This window comes from Battus philenor, unplaced genomic scaffold, assembly GCF_028537555.1.
Source record: "Battus philenor isolate CCGP_79_NKW_IND1 unplaced genomic scaffold, ilBatPhil1.0.hap1 SCAF_3, whole genome shotgun sequence".
Taxonomy (NCBI): domain Eukaryota; kingdom Metazoa; phylum Arthropoda; class Insecta; order Lepidoptera; family Papilionidae; genus Battus; species Battus philenor.
In genome coordinates, this window is record NW_027181693.1 from 12733446 (window position 1) to 12747155 (window position 13710).

Consider the following 13710-nt stretch of genomic DNA (forward strand, 5'->3'; position numbering starts at 1 on the left):
TACAACCCAATTGCTTTGTTTATAACGTTCCCGACGTATAGTAAAATGAAGACATAAATGAAAGGTAAAATCAAGATCTTTATGAAAGAAGCGAAATCTGAAGCATAACGGCAGAGATATAGGTTATATTGAATATTATACTTCTTTTTGAAGAAAGTTATAGCATTTTGAGACACTCAATTTTGGTTTGTTAGTTTGACAACAAGCAGAAAGACGGTGTAATTCTTGTTTGAGTTTAACATGACTGTAGAAGCATTTATAAATAGAATAAAATCTAGGTTAACGTATGCGCGCGCGGCTGCGAAGCATTCGTGCACCTGCTCGACTGCCAGTCTAGTCTGTCTACACACTTGCCATTCGATTGAGACAAAAGAAATTAATCAAACGAAATACAAAATAGTGCGCGAAATCTCCTTGTGTTACATTTTTCATCTCATATTTTATTCGATCGGTCATATCCAGTATACATTCGAGCTGTTAAAAAATCTATCGAAAGATAAACATGGTACGGAGGTGTATAACCTGTCACACAGAACTAAAAAATAATATATAACAATAATATGTAATAACGCTGTTAGTGTTTGAAAACTATAATATCACTTTTATGTTGTGGCGTCATAATTATTCAATTCCGACAACGGTGTTAATGAAATATATCAGTACAATATTTTAACTACTAGATGCGAAACAAAATTGTAAATTTATTATTATTTCGTTTAGCTTTAAATGGTTTTTATTAAGTATTCCTAACTAGATGTAATTTTACTTCTATCTAGAGACAGATTCTATTTAAGCGATTGCGCAGCAAAAGTTATTTTTTTTTAATCCTAAATACTTGCGTTCATGCACATGACGGAATATTTGAAAACTTGATACAGCTATGTATCATCATAAATGAATCTTTTTGGTTTAACTTATTTAATAACCTAATTACGCCATCTTAATTTTTAATTAGGGTTTTTAACCTGATTAAACTAAATCAATGTGCGCCCGCTATTTGATGCCGATTATTGATTAGAAATCTCAATACTAAGCCGATATTCCCATGTGATCGTTTAAAATACAAAACAATTCTGTATAGACATACTCACCAAACACTGAAACTTCTATCATTCATGGCTGATAAGATTTTTTTATATATGATATACAGTTTTTTTTTTATAATATGGTCCGCGCTGTTGGGGACCCCTCGTTCCCCTATCTTGTGTGGGACAGGGACTTTTTATTTCTAGTAATTTATTCATATTTTTTATTATTATCATTCTTCTCTTTCGTGTATCATCTTCTCTGTCGTACTGTTTCCTTCATTCTACAATTTTCCCAGTCTTTCTCTTTCATTCCATTGGCCATACATCCAGCCTCAACCACTACGTTCTAGGTTTCCTTACTATTTTATTTTGCAACATTACATTTATTGTTCAAATATTTAACACGTATTTTCTTTATAATTATCATCTTATATTATACTGTTTATTGCACTATTTTTGGTACTACTATATTTCTATATTTTAGTGTGTGTTTTATTTTTACCTATTGCATTTATCACCACCTTCCTGCAGTAGCTGAGGGAGCATTCTCTCTCCCCTTCGTCTTGCATGATGGCCGAGATACTCCTTTCCTCTATCTTTTTGCCCATCCGGCATTCGGAATCGGCTCGCAATCTTCCGAACGCCGGACAGTGGGCCACAAGGTGGACCACGGTCTGGCCTACGCCCGGTTCACAGAAGCACGAGGGGTCCTCCTTGAGCTTGAACCTGTGAAGGTACTCAGAGAACCCCCCGTGACCCTTGAAGAGCTGGGCCAAGACCGTATCCATCTCGACACTGCGGAGCACGCGGTAGGCTGAAATGGCGTATATGATATATAGTTCAGTATCCAGTGACAGCTTAGTAGCAGTGCAGTGTTAGTTGCCGTGCAGCAGTAGTTTGTTTTAAGTATTTAAAAATAATGGTTATTAGCTATCAAATATTAATATAAAATGGCCTTGATTACTTTGATGTACATATTTATTTCAAAATTGGAATAAATGATGCTCCACGTCCAGTGGATCTTTGGTTAAGGCTACGATCGCATTTATTTAAAAGTAACTTCGATGACTTTATTTAACTTATAAATTATGTTTACAATAAATATTACGCGTACAATTATTAAAAACAACATCTGGTTTTATTGAAATCAATATATAATTCTCGATATTATTTTAAGTTTATGAATACCATTACTGAATAATTCGTACGAATATCATCTTAAAGAATATTGAACAACATGCCCATATGTTATGACAGCCACGCGCAAACTTATTTGTAAGATGAATCGATAATAAAAAAAACCATAGCTGTCGTACCCACCACAGCTTTAAAATGCCGCAACGTCTACACAAGCAAATACAGAATTCATAGGAGTATCAAATATCCGTTACGTTTTTTACACACTTGAGTATATTTTGACATTTGTCCAATAGTCGCGCTCCAGTGCGCAAATAGAATGGTATATCGATATTGTATGAAGCATAACGAAGAAAAGAGTATTTTAATTATGTTTTTATAAATGCGATCTAGGAAAACAGTCGATAGATACCGTTAATATTTCATTTAATTTTTTTTGGAGACTTTCCATTTAATTTTTAAAATACGAATTCGATTTTAAATTTCTTATTATGTATCAGTATCATTTACAAATTTATTTTGTACTATTGTATATACCTATATGCAAAATATCCTATAGTAGATTGTCAACACTTCTAACTACGTATAACCTTTTGTGTTTATATTTATGTCGACAAGTGGTATTTAAAGGTGTTGCTTATAGTATACTTGTGACGATTACTAAATTTAACATTCAAGTTATATTGTTAATTAATATTATACGCATAATTAATGACCACGCCATTTGTGTTTGGCAATTAACAATACTCTATCTTGTAGAATCTAACAGCCTGCAAGTGCTTAAAATATTAAATATTTTGAACATTAAGCGTACACAGCAGCCTGAAATGAATAAAACAAAGTACGTTAGTATGAAAGTTTTATTTTTTATATGACCTCCCAGAAAAATTTTACAGCTCTCAAGGTAGAACATAATTATCTATTAGTCCCCATATTGAACCAAAAAAAATTGTGGTACATTGTTTTAACGCCCAACTTATACTATAGGTTGTGGATATCGAAACGTCAAAAAGTGAAAAACAGATCCTGCGCCCTGTGTTGCGAGTTGTCAACAATAAAAATGGTCAAATGTCATTGCTACTACCGCACGACGTAGCCCGGTACAAAATTTACATGAAAATATGTTTCCTCCTATTTTTCACATTTTTTAAAAGAGACCTTGTTTTTATAGTATGGCAACACAAAATTTTTTTTATTGTCATATACTAGTTATAACGACATTTTCTTTATATGAAGTATATCTATGAAAAAACGGCAACAGTCCGAAAATTTGGTTACAAAAAGTAAAGCTTTTTCGTTTGGCAATACCTACCTTTCTTATTTTTCTTGCAATCACTATTCTCAACGGAGCAACTTTGTCCTGCAATAATTTTACCTAGCACCTTTTCAAACATTATGAATTATACCAGGCTACGTCTTACAGTTGTAGCAATGATATTTAATTATTTTTGTCGCTAACAACTGGTTACACCGGACGCAGGATCGGTTTTTAATTTTTTTACATTGCGTAGTCCATAGTAAAAAGAGTGTGTAGGACGTTTAAACAATTTTTGACGTTTTTTTGATTTCATACGGGGACTGAAAAAAAACTTTTCTTTTCGCACCGACAATTTCGAGCTGCCGTAGATTTTTGAGGTGTATACAATGTACAGATCGTTCGTTCGTGTGGCTTCGTATGATATATATGTATGATATAAGTAAAACCTTTTCTCGTATTCGGCATACTAAGAATAGATACAATTTAGTTAAAAATTTTTGAGATATAACCAACATATAGCTTTTCGTCACTCCTAAAAAGTTGCATTTTCGGACTTACCATTTAATTCGGTGGGAGCGGCGATATTTTGAAATTTTAATATTGAAAACCGATCATTCAATATGGAATGTATTAACGATATCTATCGATTGTTTTCTAAGAACACATTTACAAACATATACTTTAGTATAAAATTTAGCTGCTCAATAAAGAAATTTTATTTAGCTAAATTTTATTGATACTAAATATATTGTAACGGTATCTATATAGGCAGTTCAAATATTCAAATATGAAAAAAAAACGATATTTGGTAATTTTATTAAGTACTATTTGTTAAAAATGTGTATATTTATATTTGTAGATGTTGTGGCGGTTAGGAGTTGTATAAATAGTATAAAGAGTTGCAACAACTATGGTTTATATTATTTATTCATCTAAGACGAGATCAACGAGACGATGCTTTGTTGCCGGCACTGCAGGCTGTAATGTAATACTTTCCTATCGAATAAACGCATCATTGGGAGTTCAGCGTTTTGAGCGTTCGGTTGGAATGCCGACTTTCTCGCCTCCCGTATCGCTGACTTGCAATTAGGTTCGCTGCTTTGCATCCCGGTGCAAATAATTCCTGCGTACAGCGTTTGGATGTGTCGAATTGTCCTCGGACTTTCCCACTTCTCTTAGTAGCTGTCGCAGCGCTCTATATCCTGTGCCCCGGCGCACGGATTCACTACGCTCAGCATTTGGAATGTCGGAAGTGTTTTTGGAGTTTCCTGCCCCCCCCCCCCCCCGATTGCTGCCGTAGTGTCCACTTTCTTGCACCCCAGTGCAAGAAAATACTGCAATCAGCGTTTGGATTATAAAAATTCGGAAGTGTCCACGGATTTCCCCGCCTCCCGTAGTAGCTGACGCAGCTTGCTGTTTCTTACTGTTAGACAACGTCTAAGGTCATTCCTGAGAACCGGCATTGAACGCACGTTCAGTTTATGAACGGTCGTAGACTGCGCTGCTCCTGTCGCTTCCGGTCCGGACGGCTCCTTCGTCGTGCCAAGTCAAGATGCAAGACGCAAGTCGCACCCGAGCTACGTGCTCGGTCAACATCCGACGGCCAGCTGGATTCCCGCGTATTCGCGTTCCGACACCTGTCGCGCGTCGTCGCCGTTACTCTAAGCCCAGGGGCGAGCCGCGGTCTGCGTGTGACTAAGCACTGATTCCCCCCACGGCGCCCCCGCGTGGGTTGTTCTAGGGATTTAGGTAGGTAAGGCCAGAGCCGTTAGCCGCGCTTTACGCACGTTGGGTGACTCCGCCTCCATACGATCGTTTAGGGTTTAGTCTTCACCAAGATTAGGTAGATTTGCGTTGTGACGCTCAGTAACGTGGGATAACCTCTCCCTGGACACCGCTTTCCGGCAAAGGATTGCCCAGAGTGACCACCCAGGTCACTGCATTTGGACCCCAGCGTACCCGCGCTCTCCACATCGTTTTGTGCTCGCTTCAGCTCGTTTAGCAGGGAGGTGCAGAGTAGATCGATTCACACTCTCACGACTCCACCCAACAATGCCGCAATCCTGGCGTCATTACACGGGCCCTCCGAGTTTGTACTCGTCCGGGTATTATCGTCGGGGTCCGGGCAGATGCCAAGGACCCTTTTACCCGCTTTCTGAGACTCCCTGCAGTCACCTGACAACCCCGTCCGCTATGAAAAGCGGAAATCTCTTCCAGTCGAGGACCCACACCCGAGCGACGGCTCGTCGGACCACACCTCCGGGTCCGAGTATCTAGGCTTGGACTCGGAGATTGAGATCGACGGACCGAAGCCAGTCCCTGGAACCGACGACTTCACTCTAGTCACCTGCAAGTGGAAGAGGCCGCTTCGTTCTGCACCCTCTCTTTCTCACCGCGGCAGTATCTCAAAAACTGCCTCCCCATCGGCTAGCCCGGCCAAAAAGCCGTACGCATGCCCTCCCGAACGGAAACTCTCAAGTAACCGCCCACCTAACAAATGGCCTACCAACGCCCCCCCGCCCAGCTTCCTTAACGACAAACAATCTTGGAAAGCTGTCCTATCGTGGCTGCACATGCGCCAACGAGATATACAAGACCAAAGCCAAAAATACCTCCCAAGGTATTATGATCAGCGCTATTTCTATCGACGACTACTATCGTCTCCCTCGCCACCTGCGTGAAGAAGACATCTCCTTCCACATGTATGCCCTCCCCGAGGATAAGCGCCTTTGGGTTATTAGCCGCAGCCGTCAGCTCGAAATTGAGATTACCGACGTCGACGAGGACTTCAAGAAAGCGGGCATCCCCATCCTCGATGCAAAGCGTATGACCTCATTGAGCAATAACCTCTTCATTTCACTCATCATGGTAACCCCCGAACTTTCCTCCGAGGGAAAGAAGATCTTCGGCCTCAAGGAGTTCTGCTCCCTATCTGGGATCTCGTTCGAGGCTACTAATTGCAGAGGCATCGTCGTCCAGTATCACAGTTGCCAGTTCTACGGGCACGCTGCCCGTAATTGCTTCTCTCGCCCCCGGTGCGTTACTTGCCTAGGGGATCACGGGACAGCAGAGTGCCCCCGTCCTATGGTCACAGAGACACCGCCCTTGTGTGTTCTCTGCAAGACGCAAGGACACCCAGGCAACTACAGGGGCTGTCTAAAGACGCCTAAAAACGCCGTGCAAGCCGCCCCTCGACCTTTCGCCCTCCTAAAGTAGCCGCCTTCCCCCTCCCTTCCTTAAAGCCCTCGCGCTCTACCTCGCCAATGTTGACCTCGACGAGGTCTGATTCGATATTGATTTCCTGTAAATTTCTAACTGTAGTGAAGTTTAGTGTTAAAAACTTAAAGCAAAAACATTTGTTAATTTATACATTTATTAGTTGAATTTAAATTAAAACTACTCAAAATAAAATTTTATATCTGTTATGTAAAGTATACGTAACATTAAATAAACATAAAATAAACTATAAATAAAATAACATAAGCAATAAGTCAATATTTTTAGTGAGAAGGATGAACCTGATGATTTAAACCTTTAGCCTAGAGTTTCAATTTTAATACCAATCTTTTAAATCGAATGTTCACATTACTATTAGTTTTTTTTATAGGTTGGCTGTACGAATTTTACTGTTGTATAATATTCTTTCCAACGAAATTAAAAAAAAAATCTATTTTTCCCTTCACCTAGACCCTCAAGCAAACATAGTAATATTAAAAAAAATCACTTTCGTAAATCAGGCTATTAAGGGCTAATAATAAATTATCAACATTTGGAGTCAATTTTGTAAGGGTTAATCTTAAATCTCCTTGGCTAATGATGTCCAGTCTGTTTCTTTTTTTCGTTAGGAGATTGGGAACAGCGCTGAACCCCCTTTCCACTAGGTATGACGATGGAAAGGAAATTAAAAATTTCCTCGCTATATTCCATAATACGGGATAATTAACGGGTCAGTAGTTTTGCAGTCAGAATTGCTGATATCCGTTTTTAAACTGAACCTTAAGTTCTTCGTTTGTAGTTAGTTCAGTCAGTTCCTCTTGTATTGTGACATTCGTTTCTTCTATGTCACCATATGGATTAATTATCCACGGTGGTATAATCATAGTCAAAATATCTTCAAAACTAGATTCAAAATCTGAATAGAGGGCATTTAAATGTTGAAGGTAGGTTGAAACGTATTCCTGGCAGCTTGTCTTTGGCAATTTGGGGAACTCAGCAAATTCGCCTGTCCAATATTTTGCTTCATTAGTTTAACTCTGGCAAGAAACGCTGATAAGATGGACTTTGTTTTAATTAAAGTTAAACTGTCGCCTTGTAATTGCAAATTAACCATATTAAATTTTGTAAACAAATCTGTTATATAGGCGATGTCTGTTTTCTTCTTCATTAAATTTTCTTTTAAAATTTTATCTTTAGTATCCAGAAATTCTAAAATAGTCTCAAAAAGTGCAAAAAATCTTGTCAAACATAAGCCTTTCGACAGCCAGCGTACTTCAGTGTGAAGAAGTAATTGATGAAAGTGTTCGCCATTTTCTTCACACAACTGCGCAAATAACCGCGTATTCAACGTGTTGCTTCGGATTCGGTTTACTGCATCAATGACTAAATGAAGCGATTCATGTTATCTAACGCTCAAATTTTTAGCAACTAAATGATGTCGATGGATGACGCAATGTATTGATAACACCCCTGTCACATTTTGTTTTAATTAGCTTATAAATTCACGATCGCGTTCAACCACGGCAGCTGCTCCATCTGTAGCTACTGATATTATATTTGATAAAGGAATTGCTTTTCTATGAAGTAATCCTTCAAAACATGAAATGTTGATTCACCTTTAGTGTCGGTTATCAAAGTTCGTCCAATTGTAGAGAGAAGTGGGTCGTTTGCAAATAATTACATAAGAAGCTTTCAATATTAGAACTCATTTCATCAATACGTCTTTCAACAGTATATTTGCTTAAGGGAATTCTTTTAATGATATCAGATGCAAGGTTTGTATAAAACAGTTTTTAAAACCTCTTCAACAGCTGGCAAAATTAACTTCTCTCCAATAGTATGCATTTTTCCGGATTTTGCTGTAAGTAACGAGATATTGTAAGACGCCCGCAAACCACCATTATTTCTTTGCGACGTCGAAGCGAACATTCTGTCCAGTGAAGGTCTCTTCTGAAGTTTATCTTTGAGTGTTTGAAAGTATTTCAAATCTTTCTCTGTTTTATCAGGGTGGCATCTTCTCAGATGATCTTACAGTTAAGATGGTTTCATAGCGTCATTGCCCAAAACTTTGTTGCATAAAAGGCACATAGGCAATTGTTTGTCCCGCAATGATGGAATGAAGCCAAATTTCAAATAATCAACACTGTACTGTCTGCATTTCTTTTTAGATTCGGACATTGCATCAGTCATATGTGGGCAAAATTAAATTATTTAAATAAGACAGAAAATCCAGCAGCTGTATATTAAAAATATTTTTTGAATTTTCCGAAAACATTCCATAATTTGGACATCTTCTTGCAAACATTAGCTCGAATTACGGATATTGCACTGTAATTATAATACCGATTGCTAAAACTTTCAAAAAGAAACTTTTGAGGAGTACTCGTGTAATTTTGCATGATTGAATATTAAACTACTAATAACTAAAGTCATGATTGGCTTAATTTATCTATCTTTGCTAACTACGAGTACAAAACTAAAATTTATAAAAAATTATGTATTTACTTTTCTCCAGCACTCTCAAACAAAATAACACCGACTCACTATAATTTGTGTGATATACTATCTGTTAATATCTTTTAAAATACTTTCTTAGCTTTCTTTCCTTTTCAAGATTTAGGAAACGAATAAAAAACGTATTTGTCCCACATTCGTACTTATAGAGTGACGAGTTGAACAAGTCAGTGCAAGGTAGCGAAGCTTTAAGACTGCGACTCTCAGGTTTTTACAAGTTCAAAATGTATTGCGACCACAAAGCGAATACCAACACCCTACAACTTACACAATTTTAAAAACATATATAATATTTTTTTTAACTTCATAGGTATTTTTATAAATAATGTAAATGTTTTAATATTATAAGATAGTATGATGTAAGTAAAAAATTTTTTTTCGCTGGCGTTTTTTCGGCTGGTCGATATAGACCACTTTGGGAATCACTGCTCTATACGATAAGGGTACGGCAAATCGAAAAAATCATGTTCATCAAATTTAATTAGGAATTTAAATATAACAGATGATAAAAGAAGACAATCATTTATTAATTTCTTTTCGATAAAAAATGATAAACCGTATACTTATTACTATATCTATCCACCTAACGAATATTAAAAAAAAACTTTGTAAAGGATTTATAGCAATAATAGCAAATGTTGTTAAAAATACACAAAAAACTTTTTCCGATGATTTTCCAATTTTATAAACAAATTCTCATAACTTTTTACATAAAGTTTAAATTCTTTTCAAAGGTTCTAATTTCCCAGTTTACACAAATCACGAAAAAACTTTTCTTCTAAAATATACATAAATTATTTAAAACCTAGATTAATATGTTTGATAAGACTTGTTTGTACAAATTTTGGATTTTAATATGAACATTTGCTCAAAATAGTTGTATATAGTTGTAGCGTTAGTGTTGTATAATTTGCTTATTACGTGCATATGACAGGAAATTTTGGATTAAGTAATCGGTATCTTATCTAAACACAACATCTAGTTTTAACGCAAACAGCAATTTTTTGTATAGAAACAGATACCTGGAAAATTATTGTTTAAAAATATAAGACAGAAATATGTTTCGAATATAAGAGGGTATTTATTATATGACATCACACAAACAAGGGTTTGTGAGCAAAACAGCTGGACCAGCCCACATTTAAAAAAAGCAGATAAATAAAGCGTCAATATTTGGGCACTGGCTGAAAGAAACTTGAATCGTGTACTCGTTTACCAATTTGTATTATAGCATAATAGATCCGAACCTATAAACGAAAGATTGATTATTGGTGATAAAAAAGTATATCAAATAAAAAGATCATACATCATCAAAGAGCCATCAAGCTCTGCAAGATAGCAATATCGTCATTCAGCGTGTGTGGCCAACGTGTTAAGCAATTAGGAAAGACAAGTAGTGATTTCGTTTAAGGTAAGATTTTACATTTTTATATCTAAGCTGGCCGTTTAGTTTCAAAGATATCAGTGAACCCTGATTAACAATAAGAAAGGCAATTTCGTGTGTATTTGACCTATTTGATTTGAAGAGATTAGTATCTGGTCCACAATAGAAAATAATAATAAATGAAGACTAATTTTATTTCATCGACGTGAAACCTTTGCTAATTTTGTTCATAATAGAACTATACAATTAATAGAAATATCGTGTAGACATACAAACAACACCTAGACTTACTGTAAATAGCGACACTGCATAGAAAGTAATACATGGAAATACTAAGATACAAATACGGCTAGTTGTTATCAAATTCAAAGGGAAGCTAATGCGGAGATTAGATTCAAAGGTGATTAAACGCAGATATAAAAGCCTGTGTTCGTTAAAATCCGTCAGTACTGTTTATTAGTAAAATGCAGGTATTCACTGTGGTAATTTTCTTGGGCGCGTGTTTTGCCGCCGCCGCAGTTAAGTATAAATTTATAATTAAAGTTTTTTCTTTCTTATTACTCAATATTTTTGTTAAAAAAAGCTCACACGGAAAGTAACTTTTATACCAATTGACTACTGCAGTACGTTGAATTTCAGCTTATTTGTCGATAGGGCATAAACTTGACTGTAAATGAAATATATAATGATAGGCGTCTATTTCTGTACAAAGAATAGTAAAAAGTATTGGTAGCTTTGGTTTAAGGCACGTTATAGCCAGTACAATTACAAACGAAATGTGGCGTACCAACGCATGATTAAGAGGACATGTGCAACTGTGCTGTAATCCAAGATTCTATTTTTTGTTTGTTTTTGTTGAGGTTCAGATCTTCTGTCTGCCAATTTTAGTTTTTAAAATGAATCTGATACATTTGTAGCTTAGCACACTGTTCCTCTTTATTTGAATTGCATGCACATTGAAGGAATTTTAATCTTCTATCTTAAATGTAAACCGCAATGTTTTTTGCAGATTGGAGAGAAATCCGCGATCTTGTCGGAGGAACCGAAACTGAAATTGGAAGGTATCCCTTTATTGCTAGTCTCTTGTTCACTTCAGACTTAGCCGTTTACTCGCAGAAATGCGTCGGTGCGATTCTTAACAGAAGATCCGTCATAACTAAAGCTACCTGTTTTTGGTAAGTAGAGTTTTAACTTTACGAAAAGAGGACAATTGATTAAAATAGTAAAGATATTGGTTTAATTTTTAGGAATGATTCACCTGACACATGGCGAATCCGCGTTGGTTCTTCATACGCCAACAGCGGCGGCCAGGTCCACGCTACGTTGCGCATCATCAGTCATCCCGAACTTAATCCATTTTATTCTGAAAATGACGTAGCAATCCTGCACGCCGCTGTCCACTTTACGTTCAGCGACTTTGTCAGCGCAGGCAGCATTGCGGGAAGAAATTATGTTATCGCAGACGATGAACCCGTGTGGGCTGTCGGATGGGGTAGAAGTTCAGTAAGCATCTCGGTTTTCTTAAATTTCTTATAACAACATTTTAACTTATACGTCCATATAGGAATTTGAGAACTTACATTTATATATTTATCAACTTGGTACGTGCAACCATGATTGCAATCTAATTATGATTCTCGTTTTTGCGGAAACATAAAGAGTCACCGAAAATCTACTCACACACATACACATATAATTTTTTTATAGGTTAGTGCGACGCCATCTGAATTAATGCGACACATTCCGATGAACTATATCAATATGAAAGAATGTAGGAGCATTTACGTTACGTGGGCCATGTATCCTACTGATGACATGCTGTGCGCGGCACTGGACCAAATCGACCATCGCAACGAATGTCAAGGCGAGCAGGGCGGTCCTGTTCTTCACAATAACGTCATTGTGGGGCTCACGTCATGGGGCTTACAGTGTCTGTATTCCGAATACCCCGGAATCAGCACTCGTGTATCTAGCTATACACCTTGGATTGTAGCCAACGCTTAACAATGGTTTTGTAACAATTTTAAGTATAATAGAATAATTGCTAGCTTATTTGTATGCACAGAAATAATAAAATGATGAAAAATTTTAACATTGGACGTTATTTTTTAAACAAGACCTTTGCTTTTTTTCTTACTTTTATCAATATTCAATCTAGATTTTTTTATTATTTTGATGCAAATCAAGGTGAACAAATGTCAACCTGTTAGAAATAGATATTGACAGGTGATGAGGGCACTTTCGTTTCTTAATCCTATGTCAGCCAGAGAATTGCATGGTACAAATGGTTTACCAACAATTATCATCATCCAGGAAATTGTGGGCTAATTAATTGACGACTCATGTAAATTCAATATATATGTTTACCGCAAATAGCAACGCTCTAAAGATACAGATGCCTAAGATTTTTTTAGTATCTATTATTTTAAATTATTTTATATTAAATTTTATAAATTATTTATATTTATTAATATTTAAAGCATTAATTTCCGTTTTAACCTCTTACTTTTATTTGATTTAGTTTTTTTTTGGGACTATTATCAATTGTATGAGTAAATCAGGTCAGTAAAAATAGTAAAAAATCTTAATCATTACGCCATCAGCACTATTATTCATTTATTAATATTCAAAAGAAAGCAAGAAAAAAACAGAACGGTTAAAAATGTAGGAAATACAAAGAAATTCTATAAGTACTTAAAGGCAGACGATTTTTTTTTTTATTTCGATGAAAACTCTTGAAGCACAACTTCTTATGATTTATTTATAGGTTCTACGTATACGTAATACGCATAGTAAATCTGATTAGTTAATTGGCACAGTATTTCATAGTAAACACCTGTTACTTAAGTTAGATAAAGAAAATTTACCCAAAAGATACGAAGACCCGGAGCTGTGGTATTTATGACAGACAGATCGAAGGAATTTTTATCGAACTGCCTCCATTTGAATTATATATAACTTACTGTACTATATATAACATATACTTTTGGTTAAAAGGCCGCCATTCTTGCGCAGCGTATTAAAATTAGGGTCTTAAAAGCATTTTAAAAAGAGATAAACTGTACTTCTAACAATTGTGAAATATTGGAGGTAGTCGGCATACAATATAAATTGTAGTTACAAAGCATTGATTTTTATTATTCATAAATAAAAATAGGTGATTCGAGAATGGA

The 13710-nt window shown here is 36.2% G+C and overlaps 2 protein-coding genes across 3 annotated transcripts in view; one reads left to right on the plus strand and one right to left on the minus strand.

Annotated features, from left to right (window-relative positions):
• Window positions 1–13710, minus strand: part of kcc (solute carrier family 12 member kcc) — a 355477-nt gene that overhangs the window by 159611 nt on the left and 182156 nt on the right. The gene's annotated exons all lie outside the window — the stretch shown is intronic.
• LOC137926981 (trypsin CFT-1-like) lies at window positions 10986–12616 on the plus strand. The gene is made up of 4 exons (XM_068770745.1): window positions 10986–11052; window positions 11543–11712; window positions 11785–12040; window positions 12245–12616. The coding sequence occupies exons 1-4, from the start codon at window positions 11002–11004 to the stop codon at window positions 12539–12541; spliced, it is 774 nt and encodes a 257-aa protein (XP_068626846.1). The 5' UTR covers window positions 10986–11001; the 3' UTR covers window positions 12542–12616.

Excerpts from the sequence above, each read along its gene's own strand:
- LOC137926981 (XM_068770745.1), top strand. The coding sequence starts at position 11,002 with ATGCAGGTATTCACTGTGGTAATTTTCTTGGGCGCGTGTTTTGCCGCC. Across the intron at positions 11,053-11,542 it reads GCGCGTGTTTTGCCGCCGCC|GCAGATTGGAGAGAAATCCG; the intron begins GCAGTTAAGTAT and ends GCAATGTTTTTT. Across the intron at positions 12,041-12,244 it reads TCGGATGGGGTAGAAGTTCA|GTTAGTGCGACGCCATCTGA; the intron begins GTAAGCATCTCG and ends ATTTTTTTATAG.